The sequence below is a fragment of the Hipposideros armiger genome, unplaced genomic scaffold (assembly GCF_001890085.2).
Source record: "Hipposideros armiger isolate ML-2016 unplaced genomic scaffold, ASM189008v1 scaffold_110, whole genome shotgun sequence".
NCBI lineage: Eukaryota > Metazoa > Chordata > Mammalia > Chiroptera > Hipposideridae > Hipposideros > Hipposideros armiger.
In genome coordinates, this window is record NW_017731460.1 from 13,155 (window position 1) to 36,934 (window position 23,780).

The window sequence follows — 23,780 nt, forward strand, 5'->3', positions numbered from 1 at the left end:
CTCGGCCGGCCCTAGATACACTGTATTTTAGATACCAACCATGGGCCCTGCCCTTCAACAATTTATAGTTAATTTTTTTTTTTAAGATTTTATTGGGGAATTTGAGGAGGGGAAAAGCATTGGGGAATCGGGGAAGGGGAACAGACAAGTTGCTGTCCTTTTGTTCCTCAGTCTAGTTGTGAAGGACGTCACTTCACTGGCCCATGTTGGTATTATGATCATTGCGCTCTTTCCGGCTGAGGCAGTCGCTCGCTGGCCATTGGACTGCCACTCACGGAGGCTCACGGCAGCTCATGCTGGCTGCCGGCCACTCATGCTGGCTTACAGCAGCCCACTGCAGCCCCACTGCAGCCTACACCGCAGCCGGAGACTCACAGCAGCCCAGCTCCAAGTCTAGCTGTCGTTCACCATCTTAACTGTAGAGTACACAGCGTCACTGGCCCTCATGTGGGATCCGAACCAGGGCCCTGCTGCTCAGAGCTGGCATCCCAAGCCAAGTCTTGACCAACAAGCCACTCAGCTGGCCCTGCGGTTGAATTTTAATGCAGGAAACATCACCTTCACCACCAGATTTTTTTTTTCTTGATTTTACTGGGGAATTGGGAGAGGGAAACAGTGTTGGGGAATCGGGGAAGGGGAACAGCCAAGTTGTTGTCCTTAAATCTTAGTTGTGAAGGGCGCAGCAAGCTCAGCTCCAAGTCCAATCGTGCCGCTGTGTTCAATTAGTTGCAGGTGGGTGTAACCACCATCCCATGCGGGAGTCGAACCAGCAGCCCCGTTGTTAAGAGCACACCCTCTATCCGCTGAGCCCCCAGGGTGGCAGCTCAGCTCAAGGTGCCAAGTCCAGTTCTTAGCTGCGGGAGAGTGGAGCCCACCATTCAAACCGGCAGCCTTGTTGTTAGGAGCATGTGCTCTCACCAGCTGAGTCATCCTGCCACCTGTTGGCAGCTCAGCAGCAGCTCAGCTCAGGGCGCAGCGTCACTGGCCCACGTGGGAATCGAACCAGCAACCCTGTTGCTGAGAGCTTGCACTCTTGGGCAAGCTCTTAACTAACTGAGCCACTCGGCCAGCCCCACCACCAGATTTTTAACACCAAGTAAAGCCTAGCCCAGTAGCTGGTATACAGTAGGCATTCAATAAATGTTGTTTCTCCTTCTCAGGGCTGCACTATATAGACACTGCAGTGGAACACTGGAAATTTGCTAAAAACCCTTTCCAGGTGGATAAAAATGCAAGCAGGAGGAGGTGGAGATGGTGGTTTCTATCTTGCTTCAGAATGTCGTGATTTGTTTTGGATGTTCCTAATGTCAAGTTGGAGATGCATGCAAAGGAGAGGGGCTTATTCTAACCAGATCAGGGCTAGGGGCAGCCAGGGACACTGTCTCCATGGTGCACAGCCCCAGACAGTTCGGAAATAAATAGAAACCCATCCAGAGGAAAGAGACTGACAAAAGCAGAAACAAACAAAGGCCAAGAGATGGAAAACTCATGAGGTGGGGCAGGGTGGAGATGAGAGGAGTGGGGAGATGGGTGGGGGCTGCAAAGGGGACTTAGGGAGGGCCATGGTTCTGGGTTTGTTTTGTGTGTGAGAGGAACTGAATCGAGTCCCACTCCCCACCCGAGAATCACCCTGGCAACAGGGAGGGTGAGTGCTGCTGGTTCCAAGCCAACACAAACCTCCTGGGCTTAGCTGCCGGAATGGGCTCAGATGCATGGGGCCATGTTCTAAAGAAAACTATCTGAATTGGGCTCTTTAAATCACAAACTCCCCATCCACTCCTGGTTTGGAAGACGATCAAGTGTTTAATGAAATGAATTAATCAGAAACAACAGTGAACCACATCCCTACTCCATGTCTCTCTCACACACATGTACACTTATCCAAAAGCCCACAGGATAAAACCCTTTCCCTTTGTGGTGGAAACTGACAACTCATGGCATTCTTAGCACTTCTCAGAAGCAGATACCTCACCTGTGGAGGTCCACTTGCCACCCCTCCCAAAGCTGTACCCCCGACAATGACATTAGTGACAGAGGATTGATGGTGTTGCTTTCACAAGACCAAGGCAGCTGGGGCTCTGATGTGAGGTGGTTCCAACTGAACCACCATCTGGTCTCCTTTTCCATCGGCTGCCCGCTGAAGCTCTTGGCCCAGTGGGGGTTTGTCAGCAAACCTGCTGCTCATGGCAGCTCACGGCAGCTGTCAGCTGCTCACGGCAGCCCACTGCAGCCTACGTGGTCACCAGCCACCCACGGCAGCCCATCTCCAGGTCGAGCTGTTGTTTACCATCTTAGCTGTAGAGGACACAGCGTTACTGGCCCATGTGGGATCCGAACCAGCGGCCCTGCTGCTCAGAGCTCGCGCTCCCAAGCCAACTTTTTTTTTTTTTAAGCTGAGCCATCCTGCCACCTGTTGGCAGCTCAGCAGCAGCTCAGCCCGGGCCGGGAATCTAACCGGCGACCCTGTTGCTCAGAGTTCGCACTCCCAAGCCAACTCTTAACCAACAAGCCACTCGGCCAGCCCCATTATATCAGTTTGTTTAATCTCCTAAAATAATCCTAAATCCAATCTCCAACCACCCACCAGCCTGAGTGACTTTTCAGAACACCACATTTGATCATATAAAGTCCTTGTTTTAGACCTAATGTCTTCCCCAGCCCACAGCATGTAAGATCTTTATGATCTGGTGCCTGCCCACCTCTTCAGCCCCATTTCTCACCACAGCCTCTTCCTATAACCCTCCTGCTTTTAGCTTCTCCACTGAGAACTCTAGGTCTTTGCATGTGCTGTTCCAACTGTCTGCAATACTCTTCCTTCATCTCTTAGCCTAATACTGATGGCTCTTTCAAGTTTCAGTTGAACATCACCTTTTCTGGGAGCCTGGGGGATTGTAGAGCATGATGGTTTTGAGACTGAAACCAGTCTGCTAGGTTCAACTCCCAGCTCTGCCACTTCCTAGCCAAGTAACCTTAGGCGAGCTATTTAAATTCTCTGGGACTTCAATTTCTTTCCTGTTTTTTTTTTTTTGTTTTTTTTTAGATGAGCCATCGTGCCACCTGTTGGCAGCTCAGTGGCAGCTCAGCTTGGGCCCATGTGGGAATCGAACAGGCAACCCTTTTGCTCAGAGCTCGCACTCTTGAGCAAGGTCTTAACCAACTGAGCCACTCGGCCAGCCCTGGGACTTCAATTTCTTATCTGTCATGAGGATTAAAGGAATCATATAAGGCGCCTGGCAGTGCTATTATGTGTCACTTCCATACTTCCAGGCCATGTTAAGACTCTTTACCAACTATTTTCTAAAACTCTTTTATAATAATACTATATAATGCCAACCTCATTCCTGAGAATGTTTATCCATCTGCCCACCTTGCCAGACTGTCAGGTCAGTGAGGACAGGGGCATTTTGACCTTGATCCCACCCTATTTCTAGTGTCTAGCATACAGTCGGTCCTCATATATGGTATAGCATGACTAGAACTGCAACACCGACTAGATATCCTGGTGATAAGTGCTTTCCAGCAAACGGCCACCTCAAACAAGGAAGGAAAAAGAGGATAAGATTTTTAGCAAAAGGGCATACATGGCAGACTCACGCTGAGGCTGAAAGCAGTCACAAAGGCGACCTGGTAATTAGGAAAATACTTTTATTATTTTTGAAATGTTCCAATATTCAATGTAAAAACCATGATAATGGCTTTTTCACAACTTCACAAAGTATAGAAAAATTACTTTCCCCCTTCTTGATAGAAAGCTCCCCCCAAATCAGACAGGGCTCCGTTATGGCTGAAATGGGGCAGGAAGGAGGGGCAGAGAGTACAGGAAGTAGAACCATGGCTCTCTAGGCAGCCAGAGGCTTTTCCTGCACACATAAAGCCCAGGCTGAGTCCCAAAGACCTGCAACCCCTCTGAAGGAGGCTCAGCCCACGCACATCTGTAGCACACTGAGGCACGCCTCTGTCCGAAGGCCTGCAGCGACAGAGGGCCTATAGCGTAGCACTTGGGGCTAGCAGGCCGTAATCAAGGCAGCTTCATGAGAACAAGATCAGGAGGCAGGCCAGCAGCTATAATCAGCAGCTGGGAATTTTTTGAAAAAGACAACTTAAGTTGCTCATTGTTAAGTTTGCATTTTTTAATCAGGTCTCTGACTCCTTTCTTTCTCATCCATGGTAGGGCATGGGGGTTATGGCTGTAGCAGGCGGCTGTTTGTTGATTTGAGAAAACTAAAAATGTTTTGTACTCATAGACAAAGGCTGATGGAATTCAAAAACGGTCCCACCGATTTTTATGAGAAACATGACTGTTCCTCTTGAGTGTCTCAAGTCAAAACAAGGCAACCGCCTAGTGATTTATCGTCCCCACTACACATTTTCCACCTTCCAGAAGGCATTAGAGAAAGGCCAACGTCCGCCAGCAGCGATTGTAAACACACCGCTGACAGCTTGGACACTTTGTTTTTAAATGCAGTAAGACTTTTTCCTTTGGCCCTGATGGAAAAGCCAACTCCCTAGGACTGTTTAGGAAGGAGCAGACAGGAGGGCTCCCCAAAACCTACGAGTGAGGAACCAGTGGTCCCCGTTGGCCGGAGTGTGGCTGGGAGCATCATCAAAGGCAATTGATACATTTATGGCACATGAAAATTGTCCTGTGGTTCCCCAGCTGGCTGCCAGGCTCAACCTGGCTGGACATGGGGTACAGGAGGTACAGAACAAGTTGTCATAAGGCACATGGCTGAGGTGGCCCCCATACCAGGCCCAGAAAGATTATCTCTTCACACGATTCCAAAAGTGTTGGAAAGCTGAGGAGTTGATGACACTCACTATGAGCAGCAGCAGCAGATACAGGGATATCATGACTGTAAACCAATGGCTGGAAAACCAGGACAGCTGGCTCGAAGCCCTGCTTCAGGGGGAAAGAAGAGTGATGTTGGCAAAAAGAGAAAAACATTTTTTTTTTAAGTGTATGCAACAACTTCTGGCTCGAAGAAGACGCAATGATGAATTTCATCCTCTGAATCGAGCCATGAAATGAAGCTTCGTGCGTTCTCCTCTGCTCAAGAAATCTGAGGCTGTTTGCCCTGGCACCAAGGCGCCTTTCACCAAAACATGTTCTAAATGTACAAAGACAGCTATGCAATGAGCTCATCCTGATCTTCTCTTTTATAGCTGCTCCTTTTGAAACTTCTCTACCCTGTCTTTTCTTAAGCAGAACTTTGGTATCTAGAAGAGTGACCTCGCTCGAGGTGTTTGCCCAGATGGCAGCAGGTGGCAGGTTATTTAGCAAAAGTCTTTTCACGTTTAGACACATACAGTTATCACTTCATGGCTGGTGGGGAAATCCTCTTTGGTCCGCTGGGAGATGATCTAAACTGTCCAACTGTGCACAAAGAGACACTCCAGGGAGAAGTGGGAAGGAATGGAATTTTCAAGTACAAAAAGCCAGATGATTTTAAACCAAAGGGTAATGTCCTCCAGAACGCTATACAAATTCCCCAAATTTGGAGAGTGGGGAGATGGGATTTTACTGATTTATGAAATCCTGAAGCATGGAAACTACTGGTGTGTACAAGCAGGAATAGAAAGTATTAAAAGTAATCCCCTTTCCTGTCTTACCTGCTCACCTGCTGCTCATCCCCATGCGAAGCTCTATCATAGACCCCAACAATGTGACAAGATCTGAAAGTGACCCCTGGCCCTGGAAAACCCTGTACACACCCCCCCTACCACACCGCTGAGATGGGATGAGGCATCCACCAATGCTCTGAGAGCCAGAAGGCCTCGTCTGCTGTTGGGTTCAACATCCTCACTTTAGAGATGAAAACGAAGCATCTCAGGTCCAGCGAGGAGAAGATGGCAGTTCAACAGCCACCAGGGGGAGTGACCAAGCTGGGCAGCACACAATCCCAGCCTGAGTCCAGTCACCATCCTGCCTCTCAGCTTAACCTCATCAGTGGGTTTCAGACCGAAATCAGGAGCCAAGGTGGCTGTGGGGCTTCACGGCTGGGGCAGCCAATTTGGCTTCAGTCAAGTCCCTCCTGTTATTTGTGTTTACGAATCTCTTTCTATCTTCTTCACTAGAATATACAATCCTCTGAGGGCGAGGACCACATCTTGTTCAACCTTATCCTCGCTCCTCACCATGTCTAGCACGGTGCTTTATAAACTTTACACACAGGTGAGGCCTAAGGCTAGGAAAGAGGGTGATGATAACTAGGAACTCAACACTTTGAAAACAACCTTTAGTTGTCCTCACACAGGGACCGTCCTCCTTACCTCTTGGGCTGCTTCTGTGAGTACACCAGCAGGTACTTCACTCGCAGGAGCTGGTTATTGGTGACCACGAAGTACTTTGGAGGGATGTCGCCCCCTTCGCTGTGCTTGATTCTTGCTCTCCTGCGATCTAGCTCCTTGGAATCTGAATGGGAGAGTAAAGTACAGCTTTGTGGAGGGGGGAGTGGAATACAATAATAAAAGAAGCCAATTATGAATATAAAAGAGTCAGGCCTCCTGGTCCTGGGGCTGGAGACGCCCCCGCAGGCTGAGGAATGGGCCTATATGTGTACATGAAGCACACTGAAAGGAGAATCGACAGACAGGAAGAGGAAAAAAGGAGTAAAAAAATAAAACAGATACAAGGGGGGCAAAAACTTAACTGAGTGAGGAAAGCAGCAGATTGGTGTCCATCTAACAAAAAAAAAAAAAACCAATCTGGGACGAAGTACAGGACTTGATCTTAGACAAGTCTCAGCAAACATTTTAAATTATCTATTCTGGATTGGAGCTTCTTAGAACACATCTTCTACCTTCTGTACCAAGGCTTGTTTAAAAAAAACAAATAAACAAAAACAAAACTTTTCTTTTAATAACATGAAAAAGATTTAGCAATTTAACAGAAGGCCAAAGCTGTGTGACAGCAGACGTTGCAAGGTTTTGTTTTGATGTTTAATGTCACGGTTTGCAAAATTCCTAAGAATTATAAATGCAAATACTCATGCTGTCTGGTTTGGGAGGCTGCGTCAGACCTGGGCCCGTTTCTCAGGATTCCAGTTGTTTTACATTAGAGGCCAGGAACAGACAGTTTTCTCAATTTTCCTTTTCTCAGTGGAACCAACAGGCCAGTTCAGGAGACTAGAATGACAGTTCTGTAACTCTTTTGCCTTCGTGGGCAAAACAGCAGCGGGGACAGGACAAATAATCTAAGGGACATATCAGGGGAGTAGACTGAGGTGGCTAGCTAGTCTTGTGCTCCCAGGAGAGCGGGGGATTTACTGTCGATGGCCTCAGTTGCCTCTCACGCCCTCCAGGGGGCTCCAGCACACACCAGAGTACTCTAGAGCAGCAGTTCTCAACCTTTCTAATACCACGACCCCTTAATGTTGTGGTGACCCCCAACCATAAAATTATTTTCGTTGCTACTCTATAACTGTAATTTTGCTACTGTTATGAATCGTAATGTAAATATCTTTTTTGTTTTCCGATGGTCTTAGGCGACCCCTGTGAAAAGGTCATTCGACCCCCAAAGGGGTCGCGACCCACAGGTTGAGAACCGCTGCTCTAGAGGGACAGGTCTGGACACACATCTTTAGCTTCCGTTTGGCAAATATTTACTGAATGTCAAGTACAGACCAGGCTCCTTGTTGCCACCAGGTGTCCAAGAGTGAATGAGACCCAGTTCCTGCCTTCAAGGAGCCCACACTCTGGCCTCACACATTTGTTTTCATCTATCAAATCTCACCTCCTCCCCAAAGCTTTCCCTGAGCACTTGGACCCACCATGCTTGCTCTTTTCTTTGAGCTGCCCCATGGACCCCATTAGAGAGTGCCCTCAACTGGCACTCTCTACTCACTGCCTTGTAGTAAATATCTTTTCCATTGTGTATTCAATCGATAAGGAGACTGCTCACTCCTTGAAGGCAGGCCCCTGTCCTACATTGCCCTGGACTCAGCCCATCCCTTAGTATGCAATGAATAGGTGCTCCATCCAACAACTGGGCCAACTGCAAGAACCTGTACACCCAGAGACCTACAGCCCAGGTCTGGGCCGAGTACTCCCTCACTCACCCTTCTTCTTGGTTTGGCACTTCACATCTGGATGGTCAATGACCTCACACACAGCCACGCAGCTGAGGATGGGGCCAAGGAGGCTGCGCTGCCACCCATGGCCATGGGGGCTATAAATGAGGGCCAGGCTCAAGTCACTGGTGAGGTAGGTCCCTTCCCCAAACAAGGATGTCTGGAATGGCAGAAGTCAAAAGAAAAGAAACAGGGCTTGGTGAATGGAGAACGGCACAGCAAGACGTCACAGGTCTTTCTTCAACAGAGTTGTAAACACAAAATTTTCAAGCCTCTTTTTTTTTTCCCCTCAGCAAAAGGCATAAGATCAAAAAATCCTATGACATCATCATATGGTTATTACTAAATACATTTCTATCTGATGACAGTTTAACTGATTGTGGATGTAGCCAACTAGCCAGGCAAACTACTAGTTCTTGTGGTCAAGGTTGAGTGAGAAAAACACAGGTATTAAACAGACCTGAGTTTGAATCCTGCCATACCTTGAACAAGCTGGCAAGTTCTATAAACTCTCTGGGCCTCAGTTTCTAAATTTACAAAATGGTGATAACAGTATCTCCTTCATAAGATGGTAGATGAAGATTCAATGAAGTCGTGTGTATAAGGCATCGAGCAGGACACCTGGTACATGAGAGCAGTGAGCACTCCATCACAGGCTCTTATAACATAGTGTATATATATATAGTAATTCCTGTTACATGAATGTATGGTTACACTGACAGGCTTGCAGAAGCAAAGTCACACACCCTTATGTACCGGGAGGGGGATCCCACCTGAAGGGGGAAGCAGCCTTAGTCATTACTTAGAAAAGAAATGAATCTCTCAGACCAGAGGCAGTAACTGAATAAGGCAGGCCTAGAAGAGGGGCAGGGTAAGTTTCACCCTTGTATATTGGTGCTGACCAACAAAAATGTCCAAAAATCTAGGAAGCAGCTCCCTGGTGGTAGGTGCTAACCTGGTGCCCTCCATGAGGAAGCATGCCAGGTGAGGGGGCAGGATCTCAGGCAAAATACCTCAAGTGGAGGTTACAGCAGGCACAGCAAACACATTCTTTGCCCATGGTAGACATCAGTAATCAGCTATGGTGGCCAACATAAAAATATCCATCATGGCACTCATTCACACAGACTCAGAATCCTTCTCAACGCAACATTCCAGTTAGCTGCTACCAATGGATGGAATTTGACATGCAAGTTGAAAGTCAATTGCTATTCTTGGGCCACAGCAGCAGTTTCTCAAGATGATGAGTGGCCTCAAACAGCTCACTGAACATCCTATGCTTGGGAACTGAGAAAAGTCCTTTTGATGACCCTAGACTTCCACAATTCTAAGCCAGTTTAGTGAAGCTTAGGGGAAATGAAACAAGCCTTTACTTGGCCTTTGAGAAACCCCTTGCTGGGTTAGACAGAGTTCCCATGTCTCAAAAGCTGACACAGACCTTCTCCAAGGACACTGGATGTCCTCTGATCAGACCCACATCCATTCTCCGCTTATGCCTACTATGTGTACGCCCTTCCCTAGACTTGAGAGCCTCGAGCAAGGCAGCAATGAGCAGAGGTGCGTAAGAGTGGGAAACTTAGGACTCTGATGAGATGCTGCTAAGCAGCAAACTCTCAGAGCACTGAAACGAAGGTTTGGTGTAGAAGACTAAACTGCAGGCAACTTCTCCAGGCCGGCTTTGGTGTGAAACGGAGGCCCTGGATTCCAGTAGCCTGGAATAATCAGCTGAGAGCCAGTGTAAACAAGCCCGTCATCCTCAATGAAACTCAACTGCACTAATCAGCTGCAGCAGTGTTGAGAAGTCTCTCCAGCCACATCTCAGCCGGTGGCTCAGGGAGCCAGCCCCTCGACAAGGGAGATGCTGCCACGACTTGGGGAAGGCTGCAGGACTCCAACCACCCCAGATTCCCTCTCCATCAGCCTAAAAAAACAGTGTCCTTGGTGCTTAGCACAGAAAGAGCCCTTTGTATACAGGAGCTGTTTCAATCATCTCAGCAAACCAGAAGGTGGGTTAATGGCGTCCTATTTTACAGATGAGGACATTGAGGCCCAGAGAGTTTAAGTCAATTTTCCCAGGGCCACAGAGCTGCTAAGGTGGTCTTTTTGGGTTACTGTCTATACTCTTCCTCCTCCATTTCATTGAGTAGCAAACAAGTGCTGGCAAAGAAGAGGTGGTTGACGCTGTTTTGACTCCTAAAAAAGAGGACCTCTCCTTGGTGCATCCCTCAATTTCTCCAAGGGCCGACTCAGTTGGAGTGACCCCTAGAGAAGTGCTTCTCAAACTTTAACATGCATATGAAGCACGTTAGAGTGCGATTTCTCATCAGGTGACCTGGGGTGGGCCCTGAGATTCCACTTATCCAACAAGCTCTCAGGTGACACAGATGCCACTGGTTCAGGGACCATGCTGAGCAGCGAAGGTTGGCCACACACTGGGATCACCTGGTGAGCTTTTAAAGCATGCTGCTATCTGGGGCCCACTCCCTGAGATTCTGATCTAATTGGTCTGAGATATAGTCAGGCATTGGGATTTTTAAAAGCTCTCCAAATAATTCTAAATGTGCAGCCAAGGTTGGGAACCATCTTTAAATCAATGCTTCTCAAACTGTAATTGGTATAGGAATCACCTGGAGATCTTGTTAAAATGCAGATTCTGATTCAGAAGGCCCAGGGTAGGCCCAGGATTCTGCATTTTCATAGCCTCCCAGGTGATGCTGCTGGTCTGTGGACCACACTTTGAGTGGCAAGGCCTTAGTGAACCTACCCCTCCCCACTCCCACCAGCTCTGACCCCCTCCCACCCCCCAAATGTCAGCAGGCTTAGGCCCCACCTTGTTCAGGTGGCAATGCAGGCCATTGTGGATGATGGAATGGAAGTTTTCTAGACGGCTCCCGTGGAAGGCGTAGATTAGGTCTCTTTCTCCTTTGGTCTCATAAAATTTGGCATTCGCAGGGTCGGAGTACTCGATTTCAAAGAGGAAGTCCGGCATGGGGACAGGAGTGTGAGGGGCACCAGTCAGCTTTTGGATCTTTTCAAACTTGAAAACATAAAGGGAGTCACAGTTTTAGTTGGGAAACTGCTAAATGTGCTGCCAAAATGGCCTCCTAAAGCCTTGGGCTTAAGTACTACAGACGCTGTTCATGAGAACAACTGGTTTCTTAAGAATAAAGACATCAATTTATACATAAGCTCAGAGCTTATAACTCAAAACTGCTTCCCTCTAATAATTTTTTTCCCTACAACAGGCTGAAAAGTATGCATTGCTCCTTCTAAATAGAGATCACTTCTAATTTTCATAACACTGTCACATCTATTTCCTGTATCCCATCTTTACAATAATCTCAGGAGGTAGAAAGGTGTGATAAATGGCAAAAATGGCCACATATTTTTCCTCCCGCCCCTCTGCAATGTGACTTTGCAGGCAGAATTCCACCAAAATCTATTTCTCCGCCCCTTGAATCTGGGATTGGCCATGTGACTTGCCTTGGCCAACGGGACCTTGGTAAACATGGCAAACAGACTTGAAAAGGGCTTCCCCTTCCTTGTTGGCTGCTGGGAACCCTTCAAACTTCAATGCCATGTCAATAAGCCCTCTAGGCTTCAGAAGGATGGGAGTCTTGTAGAAGAAGGCCCCAAGCACAGCAGCCATCCACCTGAAGCCCCAGACATGGAAGTGAGGCTACCCTAGATCATCCAGCCCCAGGCAAGCCAGGGGAACCACCCAACCAACCCACAGAATCATGAGACGCAGTCAGTGTTGTTTTAAGCCACAGGGTTTTGGGGATGACTTGTTACACAGCAAAAGCTAATTGATACAGAAGAGTAAGTTCCTTCCTAAGGGATAATAATCCTCTTCAGGGCAAAGATCACATTATTTCAGTTATTTCCAAACAGCAAGTCATAGTCCAAAGCCAGTCTGTGGCAAAGTTTTCTCTGGGTTGTGATTAAACGAGAAAAATAAGGGCAATGTAATAGATATACAGAGGTGCTAAAAACATGTATACACATTTTAAGAAAGGAAAACTGTATTAAAATTGTAATATATACTGATAACAAAAGATAAATACAAGTCACATTTGACTTCTGCAATTACAAGAGGTGCTCAAAGTGGTTGCCATCAGCGTCCAGACACTTCTGATTACAGCGAACTTTGTTTGGTAGACTTCTGCGGTGAGCGTGAAACTATTCCAACACCATAGCAGAAGAAGCAGGACTTGTTGCTGCACGAGGCCTCCTGGATCTTCCCTTGTGAACATCACACACAGTACCATGCATCTCAAACTTATCACGAATGTGTGCAATTGTTAGGCGTGTTGGAGGTTCTGTTGCATACTCACGCCTCTGTTGTTGTCATACTTCCACAACATTCTCAAATTTCAAATACCACTTCAAAATGGTCTTGTGCTCCTCAAATGACAACTGTGCTTCCACCATTTTCTTTGACTGTCCTGCCTGTCGCATGATGATGCTAGCATTCATTTAATTAACGCCATCTTTTGAGCAAATGTCATGCTTTGCATTGCTATCATAATTCAATTCAACTTTAAAAAGTAATACATAAGCGTTTTGAGCCTTGCCTCTTCTCGGGCCTGCTCCAAACTCTTTGCAGTGTACTTTCTTTTCTAATAATGGCCCTTGAGCCATTCTTTACTACTGTTCGGGCCTGCTTCTGTTTCCTTGAAATGTATTTCTTCTTTTAATAAACTCCTTTTTCTGCAACTTTAAAAAAATAAAAATAAAAAATAAAAAAATAAAAATAATAAAAAGTAATACATAGATAAATCTCTTAAAATGTGTATACATTTTTTTTTGGCACCCTCCGTATATCTGGTTTTTATCGGTATTTATATTGCTATAAGGTTGCCATGATCCATGATCTTTGGAAGAACTGTCCTTTATTCTGCCGTCAGGACCATCCTCCTTTTTTGTGTTAAAACATGCTTTTATAAAATGATGACACGTGGTAGCCTTAATGTCCTTGCTTGGGCACAATAAACAGCTGATAATCCTGGGTGCCAACACTCCATATTTTAATGGAAGTGAACTCATCCATAATCAAAAGTCAAGGAGCCATTGCCTCATCTACTTCACCTACAGCACCCAATATCTAGTAGGCGCGTGATGCCCATATGAGGAATTAATAAATCTCAAGTCAACAGAAGACAAAAGTGAAACCCAGAGATCATCTAGGAGTTAACAGCCCATCCTGGATCTGAATAGGGATCTCCTGACTCCCGCTCCTGGGCTCCTTATGTTACTTACCATCCCACACAGATGGATGTCCCTAGACACCAAATATTGTGCCACTTAAGAAGGATTTTTGTCTTTAGCAGGAGCTTATAAAATTGAATAATCTTAAATTAAAATTAAGAGAAGAACAGTACAGATAAACCCCTACTGCTGCTCAGAGGAAAGAGCAACAGACTGAGGATCTGCCATCCCACACTCTGGTCCTTGTCACCCCAGCTTGTCCTGGGAGATCCGGCTAGGCAAGGGGCACCAAATTTGGAATGTCTGGTCTATGCCAAAAACTGTGCTGGGATGACACACTTTCTATCATAGCTCCCCTCTGAGATAACTATTAATATTCTCAATTTACAAATAGGAAACAGGAGACTCAATTGTGGGTGAAAGTGGGATTTGAACCCAAAGCCTGAGGTTTTTCCATTTCTTTGGGTTCTGCCTCTCTGTTTTCTAACAGCTGGACTAGGCCAATGTTTCTAAAGGTGTGGTCAGGGGTCTACCCTTATCAGAATTACCTGGCGTGCTTGTGATACCCAACATTTACTGCGCCCTTAGCATGTGCCCTTAGGCATTGTTCTAAAAGCGAAAATTCATTCAAGTCTCACAGCGATTTCCCTGATGGAAGTATCAGGAAGTATACCTGATATTCATATCCACACTTTATAGATGAGAAAACTGAGGTACTGAAATGCAGCAAGAAGCCTGTTTATTGTCACATAGCTAGTAGGGCCAGTGTGCAAGTTCCTGGGCCCCACTCCAGGCACAGAATCAGAATCTCTGGGGGGCAAGGGGCAGGAATCCACATTTGCAACAACTGCCCAGGTCGTTCTGGCAGCATGAGGTCCTTAGAACCTGCGATCCTACAGAGCAAAGTCTCACCTCTGACTTCCCTGCACTGTGGATGGTCAGGACCTTTGAGGACAAAATCCAGCTCACCAGGTCCCAGGCCCATTTGTCTTTGTCTCTGGAGGACTGGAGAAGTTCTTTCAGGTTGGGTAACTTGCTGGTATCTGCAAGCTGAACCGAGGAAAACCTCCATTAGCAAGGAGCCCGAACAAAATGAGAACCTGGGGCCCTCTAGTGGTCAGGCAGGCGACGTGCACTTCTTTCATGTCAATTTTCTAAGAGGAGGGAAATGCAAAGGTCTCTCATCCCCTTTCCAAATAATCAGCCAACTCCAAACGCTCCGAACACTGAAAGGTTGTTTTGTAACTCATTTAGTACAAAACCTGACCTGAGCTGATGTGAGGTTCGTTTAATCTTTATTTATCCCATTTCGTGTTACTATTGATGCATTTTGCTGCAGGAATATTAATGTCTGAATATAGGTGCCACCTGGCTGGAGGTGTTACCAAATACATGGTATATACACGGGTGGGTAAAAGGGTTAACAAAGCATAAGAAAATGACCTTCAGTTAACTTCCTGTCAGCCTGTTCCCCTGGAGACTGGATGAAGGTAGTATGGCAACTATATACGTAACCAGGCAACACTTCTTATGGTAAAAATGACCCAGAATGGTAAGCTGCATCTGGACTAGGAGAAACTGAAAGTGGAGAATCCATGGTTTGGGGTCTCCCTGAGTATGGACTTTTTGTGAGGACCCTGGCAGTTATGTCTATGGCATTCTAACAAGGGAGACTAGTTAGTCTCTGTAATCCATGGGGCTTCATTAGGCCATAACAGTTCCTGTCCCCACTCGACGTGAACCTCCTCTCCTTATACATGAGCTGTCACTCTCAAGGGCAACGGCTAGCTCCTGGACCTCTGGGGACTGCTGCAAGGACTTCTGACTTAGGCTCATGCCCATGTGGCTTGCGATAGTCATCCGAGTTGGTCAGTTCACTATGTCATTGCACCACATTATTACCTTTGTAAAATCAGACAGAATCTGAATTCCAACACACACGTGGTGCCAGGATATCTGATAAAGGACTAACAGTAGCTCCAAGATATCTATAGCTTTTGCTCAGAAGTTATGACTAGTAGCCCAATCTCTCCAGCATGGCATTTAAAACACCACCGTAGGGGCGGCCGGTTAGCTCAGGTGGTTAGAGCGCAGTGCTCACAACACCAAAGTTGCCGGTTCCATCCCCACATGGGCCGCTGAGCTGCGCCCTCCACAACTAGATTGAAACAACTACTCGACTTGGAGCTGATGGGTCCTGGAAAAACACACTGTTCCCCAATAAAAAATAAAAGATAAAAAAATAAACCACCACCGTAGACTGGTGCCATCTGGGAACATGCCTTGGGTTGTACCACCTCCAAGCTTTGTTCATTCAGGCCCCTAGAATGCCCCTTCCCCCACTTCTACCAACCCAGGCACCCCTCTCTTCTCTAAACCCCTAAGGCACTCATCTCCAATACTCGCTTCCCAGGATGGTCAAGACTCCCAGAGGCCAAGGACCATCTTGTGTTTCTCTAATTCTCCTCTTTCCTGGATGCAGGTGAAAGAGCAGACAGATCTGGGTTTGAATTCTTGCTCCTTAAGCAAAGCTCCTGATCTGGCTGAGCCTTGCTCTCCTCTCTAACATAGGAACCCCACTATCTCCACATCGGGGTTGTTGGGAAGATTAAAGAAGGTAACAGAATCTCAAGGCCTGGTCTATACATGGCCATTGTTTTTCTTCTTATTTATATTTCTCTATGACAACACTCCCACACACACCTTTACTAGGGATGTAGTTGGTACTTCATGAATACCAGTGGTTCTTTTCCATTTTTCTAGAACCACTGATGCTGACCTTGGTGGTTTTATTTCTTAACTCTGTAGGTGAAAATCAGAAACATTTCAGGGCTGCTTTACGCCTGTCTCGATTTCCAAAGATTCAATCAACAGCCTCAGACTTCTAATAAAACTATCTGTCCATGCCTTGTGGAACATCAGTGAGGATCCAATAAAAAAACAAACAAACATGGATGCGTGGGTGTGCAAATGCTCCACAAGTGTTGGTACTACACAGTGGGGAGGCAGAAAGGTAAATAATTATGACTTAAACCTATTCACTGTCATAACAAAGATGATACAAACTATTAAGGGGACCAGGCGGGCCTTTTGTTAGGTAGTAGCTGGCGGGAAAGAGGATGGCCAGGAAAGACTTCGCAAAAGAGCTCCTGTGTGATGTGGGTTTGAGATGCAAAGGCACAGAAGCACAAAAGTGTAGCATGTGGTCAAGGACGCGTTTAATTGTGCAGACTATCCTCCCAGGCAGGCTGGGCCCAAACCGGGGCTCTTATACCCAATACTAGCTGTGTGACCTGGGTGAGTTGTTGGACCTCTTGTGTCTCAGTTTCCTCAAATATATAATTGGGATAATATTAGTAGCCACTTCACAAGATCCCCAGGCAGGTTAATCAAGTTAAACAAGTACAGCGCTTAAAGCAACAGGAAGGTATTAAGTACTCTAATGTTATTGGGACCGCCATGGTTGTCATCATTAACTGCAGGTGGTTTGGTGTGGCTGGAGCCTGGGGTGTGGGAAAGGAGTCGTCAGGATGAGCAGGAGTGAGGTGATGAGAGCAGCCTGTGAAGGGCCTTGGACACCCCCCTTGGGGGCTCTGGGCTTTGTTCTGTAGGCAATATGGAGCCACTGAAGGCGCCTGAAGCTATGTTCCCAACGGTGTACCCTCAGGTGGCCACCCACACGGCCTGCTGCCTGCACCATCCAAAGAACACCCCCAGCAGCCTGTGGCCTCCCTCGTCCTTCTTTTCTACTCCTGGTCCACACTTGTTATCCCAGAGCCAGAGCTGAGTCTTCTCTCCCACCATTACTGTCCCCGTCACTCCTGTTCTCAAATCCCACCTGTGAGCCGCAGCCCTTGCCAACAGTCCAGACCTGGGCACAGGGAGCCCTACAAAAGGACAGTCAGCTAAGCCAGGTCCCTCTCAGGGGCTTAGTGTGGGAAGTGGGAGAGACCCCTCCCAGCTCCAAGCTGGACCCAGGCCTCCCCTGAGTTCCCTTGGGGACAGCCCTCTTCCAGGACTCAGGCACTCCCACTGCTGCCTGCCCAGACAGAGCCCTGTGTGTCCTGCTGCGCTGCCCTCTTTGTCCCCACTTTTAACCCCTCAACTGGCCTCCCTTATGTCCCATTTCACTTTTCAGGCTGCTCTCAAAAATAAATCTGCTACAACAAGTTAACAGGATTTTTCCTCTTATGACCAAAACCTGTCTGCGTTTTGGCAGGCCCTTTTGGAGACCAGGCACACAAGCAGGGTTGCCACATAAAATACAGTCTGCCCAGTTAAATTTGAATTTCAGATAACCAACAAAATATTAATAAATTTTTTAGTGTTAAGTATCGCCCATGCAATAACTAGGGCATACTTACACTTTAAAAATTATTTATTGCTTCTCTGAAATTCAAATTTAACTAGGTGGCCTATATTTTTATTTGCTAAATCCAGCAACCCTGCCCTTGGGAATCTGGTCTGGCCTCTCTGTCTCACAGCACCTCCGGCCACACACTTCCCTCTCGCTTCCCCCATGCTCCCCCTCAACTACCCTATGTCTTTCCTTCTCTGTGCTTCTGCAGCTGCCCAGCATAACGTTCTACTCAGTCACCTCCCCTGTCCCTGACCACCCAGTGACCTCTGTGCTCCCCTGTGCTCTATGCAGAACCCTATGTTGGTACTTGACTCTCTGGAGCCACCAAATTTGGCTGGGACAAACGCTTCCTGAGGGCCCACACCATCTTACGTATCCCAGAGCCCCAGCACGAACTTCAGAACAAGAGAGTAACAGCTACTATCTACTGAGGCCTTATCACTGGGCTAAACACTGTGCAGATGGCATCTCACTTTATCCTCAAACAGCTTATTTTAAATGGGAGGAAACTGAGGCTTGGAGAGGTTAAGCACCTTGCCTAGGGTCATGCAGCTCTTCAGTGGCAGGCATGGACATGAAACCAGGCAGCCCAATTCCAGGGTCCATTCTCTGTGATGCTCTCCTACCAAATCAAAGGACTAAATATTGCAGCCCAAAGGAGCAATTCTAGCAGAACTTTAAGAGGCTGCTTGGAAAGCCAATCAAGTACATTTCTGGAGTCCCCCATACCCCCCAAATAATACAACCAAGACAGCTACTGGCTATGCCTAAACCCTGTCAAAGGAAGGGGAAAGATGTAAGTCGTGTAGTTTTAAGCGGGGTCAGGAGACAGAAAACCCTCCATCTAGACAGGAGTTATGAACCAGAGTTAATGGCAGTGGAAGGCATTTACTAAGAACTGGATTGAGGAGAGTAAGTGTTCAGGAGGAAGGCAGGCATTTCTGGGGGTTGGGGAAGAAGGCAGAGAGAAGGGGAAGAAGGGAGTGGAACCTGGAGTGATGAGAGGATTTGAGAGGCAAAGAGAAAGCACTCCCAGAGGGAAGTTTAGCAGAGAGGCTGTCAACACCAAACGGTTGTCCCAGGCTCAAATGGCCCCAGGGTCAGAGAGGTGATAAAAATGAGTAAGGGGGAAGTCTAGGCAAGAGTGGTGAAGACTATTGAACTAGGGACCCCTGGCCTAGCAAAGGGCCCAGCCACCAACCCCAAATTCCAGCTGTTTTCTACCCAAGAGTGACCTCCACCCAGGCTGCGAAGCCTCAAATTTTTTTCATTTTAAAAAGAAATCAGCAAGTTATGTTGTTTTTGTGTGTGTGTGTTTTTTTTTTTAATTTCCTGATTTCTAAAAGGTTAGAGGAAAAACAAAACCTGTCATCCCACAGACCACACTTTTGCAGTCTCTGCTCTGGGAACAAGGAAAGATTCGGTGGGAGAAGTGGCTGTGGGAGCCTAGGCAAGGCATGAATGATAGGCAGTGCTGGGCAGTCACAGGGGTTTAAGAAAGGAAGTCTCTCAAGAAAGAGGTGGTTTGGGTGACCGAGAGGCCAAGGGCAGGGAACTGGCAGGGGAAGAGCAGAGGAGAGAGAGGACTGATGACCCTGGGAGAAGATGATGACCTCCTTACTTTGAGTCAGGAGGTGACAGGACAGCCCAGTGGATGTTTGGCAACCACCCAGATCACAATCTCCTGGGGAGGAGGCCCAGGAATCTATTTACAGAAGTTGCCACAAGTGAGTCTTATCACCAAGAAAGGTGGGGACACTCAGGTTTAGATATTAAGCAAAGTTGTCCGGGAAGGGCTGGCAGCAGGAAAGAAAGAACATCTGAAAAAAAATCCTTATCTAGGAAGGCCATAATTACTAGATGTGTGTGGGTGGATGTGCTGGAAGGAAATGAGGGATAGGTGGAGCTGATAGGCTGCCAAGATGAAGGCTGGAAAGGTGGACACTGCAATTACATACAGGTACACCTGGCTTTGCACAAAGTATGAAAATCCAGAGTCACCAAAACAGATTAGGGGTGAGAGTCTACTGTATCGGAGAACTCTTCACAAAAGGAGTCATCATGGGAACCCTTTACAGGAGTGGGTCTCCATCCTGGCTACACGCCAGCAACACCTGGGAGCTGGAGGACGGTCTGCCACCAGCATAGATACTGATTAGCTGATGGAGACAAAGATAATAATAGAACCTACATCACTGAGTTGTTAGAAAGATTAAATGAGTTCCACATAGAAATAGCTCAGAACAGTACCAGGAAAGTAGTAAGGGCTATTAGTATTACATAAATGTTAGGTACTGTACTATTATTATTAATCAAATGTCCCTCTCTACTGCTCACCAATCTGCTGAAGAAAGGCCTGTGTTTCTGGGATGGTTGGGAAGACAAGAGGTAGTTTGTTCTGGAAGGATGGATTCCCAACCCGGAGGTCCTCCACATCACCGTCCCTTAGGCTAAGGAATCTTTCTAGCCACACATCCACTGACAGTCACATCACATCATATCTGTGTCTGTATCCGTATCTTTTTATGTCTGTATATTTCCCCCCACTCTTCAGATACCATGTTTGAGAGCAGGGAAGTAAAAAGGTAATCTGAGACACTGAGAATTGAGAATTTACACTTGAGACATCAAGTGTGTACCTAAATGGACACTTATTGACTGGGCCGAATCTAATTGTTTTATTGTTTTGGTTTTTTGGTGTTTTTTTTTTAAGATTTTTATTAGGGAATTTGGGGATGGGAACAGCGCTGGGGAATTGGGGGAAGGGGAACAGACAAGTTGCTGTCCTTTTGTTCTTCAGTCTAGTTGTGGAGGACGTTGCTTCACTGGCCCAAGTTGGCACCATCATTGCACTCTTCCCGGGCGAGACAGATCAGTCGCCGGCTTCTGAACGTCCGCTCATGCAGGCTGCTGGCTACACACAGTAGCCCGTGGCAACCCACTGCCATAGGGGCTGCAGCCTACGCCGTTGCTGGCAACTCACGGCAGCCCAGCTCCAGGTTTAGCTGTTGTTCAGCATCTTAGCTGTGGAGGGCAGTGTCACTGGCCCTTATATGTGGGATCCGAACCGGGGCCCTCTGGCGTCCCAAGCCAGCTCTTAACCAACGCGCCACTTGGCTGGCCCCGGAATCTAATTGTTATCATTTCCTCACTACCAGCAGATGGGTACTCATGAAAATGATCAAATCAATTAATTGGAAAAATTTTAAACTACACATTTTCTGCAAATAGATAAAAAAATCCCAATGCCCAGGCTCCACCTCAGACCATTTAAATCTCTAGGGGTGGGGTCCAGACAGTATTTTTTTATTTTAATTTTTTCAATATTAATTTCAGGTGTACAAAAACAACATAATGATTAGACATTGACACCCCTCACATCTACAACCCCTCTGACATCGTATTTAGCTGTTACAATACCATTAACTATATTCCCTATGCTGTACATATATATTTAATTATAATTGACATTTAATATTATTCTACATCAGCTTCAGGTGTACAGTGCAGTGCCTGGGCAGCAGTATTTTTTAAAGCTTCCCAGGTGATTCCAATGTAAACCCAGGTTGAAAGCCTTGTAAAGAATGATCTCCCCCAGTAAATGTCAATATTCAATTTCCCACCTGGAAATAAGCATCAAAAGCCTTCCTTAGAAAGGTCTGCTAGCCTTTGGGCCAACAACTTCACCTTTTGGAAATTATCTCAAGAAAATGACTAGAGATATAAACAATGATTAACGTGGAAGGATGTTTACCATAGTACTATTTACAAGAGCAAATTTAAAATATTGTGAGGGAACCAGAGGAAGGACTCTTAACCGCTGGGGCGTGAAGGTACAGAGTAAGATGAGGTTCCAGCCGTGTCTTCAATGATGAGGGAGAGTTTACCTGGAAAACAAGGCAGACGATATGGGGAGGGCAGGCCTGCCCTGGGGTGAGGACATAGAGGAGCTTATTCATGTTTTTAACCCAGACAGTTAAGCTTGTCTAGAGAGTGCAAGCCAGAGACCAGAACCAGGAGAGCCAATTACAGCAGCTTAGGCCCTGAAATAGTAGATGGGAATGAGGCAGGCTAGATCAGGGCTTCTCAGACTTGTTAAAATGCAGACCCTGGGCCGGCTGAGTGGCGCGATGGTTAAGAACTGGCTTGGGACACCAGAGGGCCCCAGTTCGGATCCCACATATGAGGGCCAGTGACACTGCCCTCCACAGCTAAGATGCTGAGCAGCAGCTCGACCTGGAGCTGGGCTGCCATGAGTCGCCAGCGACGGCGTAGGCTGCAGCCCCTGTGGCAGTGGGTTGCCATGGGCTACCGTGTGTAGCCAGCAGCCAGCGTGAGCGGCCAGCAGCCGCAGTGAGCGGCCGTCCAGAAGCCGGCAACTGATCTGCCTCACCTGGGAAGAGCGCAATGATGGTGCCAACTTGAGCCAGTGAAGCGACGTCCTCCACAACTAGACTGAAGAACAAAAACAACAGCAAGTTGTCTGTTCCCATCCCCCCAATTCCCCAATAAAAATCTTTAAAAAAAAAAAAATGCAGACCCTGATTGGGTAGGTTTGGGGTGAGGCCTGATATTGTTTTCCTAACAAGCGCCCAAGTGATGCGGCTGCTGGTCCTCAACACCACTTTGAGTGGCAAGGGCTGGAATTGATACAAAGGAGCCATTCCCACTCACTTTCCACCCTCAGAAAGGGTCTGCAGGCTAATGGAGAACCAAGGCATGGGGTTCCCTAGGGAAAAAACAAAACAAACCTGAAGCTTGAGGGCCAATGGTCAGGACTACAGGACATCCCAAGAATGCTACAGATTCTCTGACCTAATAAGGGCTTAGCCAATCCTTGTCCCAAGGAACAAGGTCAGAAACCCTCAGCCTGGAAAACCAGCACATACCCAATATGATTCCTCAAACATCTGATAGGCACCCCCAGGTCAGGTGCTGAGAAGACAAAGAACTCCCAGGGTAAAATCAAAGAGCTGACTCAGCACAGAAATATTCTCAAAACAAGGCAACTAGAAGATGATTTGGGACTTTGGGGGCTGTGACAGAATAAGGCCAGAGCTGTGCTTAAAGCCAAGAGCTTGGTTTAGCAGGGGCAATCTCAGGAAAGCAATAATCAATAAAGTAATTCAAGCCAGAGCTCTAATTTTTGGAAACTGCAACAGAGGCAGTGGCTACTTGGGGCTATCCGATGCTCTCCTAAGGGATTATAGGTATGGGAGGAAGGGTGTGTCCCAAACTGAAAGCGCTGATACCTATGGGGAAGGACGTGGGATAGTGTGAACTCTATAAATGGCACTTTCACTTGATTGGTATCATTTGAATTTTTTATGACAAGAATATATTCAAACATTACTTGCATAGTTAAACATAAATTTTTAAAAAGCATGAACAAATCAAAACAATTCCAAAGCTCCCTTTGATTTATCCCATAGTCATCAAACAAAGCTGATTCTGTTTGCCAAGAAGACCTTGCAGCAGGAAGAGAACGCATTGAGCATTCTAGTCCACTTGGATGTTACTTGGTAAAAATTAATGAAGTGCATTGCAGGGCATCATCTTGGTGAGTCTGGTCCCTCTGTTCCTCCTGAACAGATCCCTCTCTCACCCTGCCACCACAGGGGTCTTTCAGAAATGCATCCTGGATCTCACCAATGCCCTCCCCTGCCCAAAGATAAAATCTACACATCTTGGCAGGACATGCCCGGCATTGCATGTTCTGGTTGGCCTCATCTTTTCCTGCTCCCCACAACAGCCACACTAAAACATAGACTTGTCCTCAGTGAGCTCCTGGCTTTCTACCCATCCCACTACTCCTCCTGGAATACCAGTTTCCTTCTCTATACTCCTTGAAATCCTCCATGTGGCTAGGTCTTAGCATGGCATCAGCCACCACTCCGGTTCATCTTCCCTAATTCCAGCCTACTGCCAAGGGCTGGGGTCCCTGCACTGGGCTTCCCCGTTGTATATACAGGCACACTTCATTTTATTGTGCTTCACAGATATTGCGGGATTTTTTAACAAATTAAAGGCAAGGCCCTCCACCAGCAAAAAGATTACAGTGGTCTGGAACCAAACCCGCAATATCTCCGAGGTATGCCTGTGTAGGGCTTACCCCACAGTACAGCTGAGCACAGTTAACC

The 23,780-nt window shown here is 47.0% G+C and overlaps 1 protein-coding gene across 6 annotated transcripts in view; it reads right to left on the reverse strand.

Annotated features, from left to right (window-relative positions):
- Positions 1-23,780, reverse strand: part of PARP16 (poly(ADP-ribose) polymerase family member 16) — a 36,733-nt gene that overhangs the window by 10,764 nt on the left and 2,189 nt on the right. For 2 of the 6 annotated variants that reach the window (XM_019647354.1, XM_019647353.1), the window contains 5 exons: positions 14,193-14,330; positions 10,900-11,106; positions 8,058-8,229; positions 6,271-6,412; positions 3,629-4,900 (listed from right to left, as the gene is read on the reverse strand). In XM_019647354.1, coding sequence (XP_019502899.1) covers positions 4,762-4,900; positions 6,271-6,412; positions 8,058-8,229; positions 10,900-11,106; positions 14,193-14,330 — 798 coding nt within the window. In that variant the 3' untranslated portion in view covers positions 3,629-4,761. Of the gene's footprint in view, positions 1-3,628; positions 4,901-6,270; positions 6,413-8,057; positions 8,230-10,899; positions 11,107-14,192; positions 14,331-23,780 lie in introns of those variants that run through there. The other 4 variants (XM_019647357.1, XM_019647358.1, XM_019647355.1 and 1 more) reach the window with 3 other exon arrangements.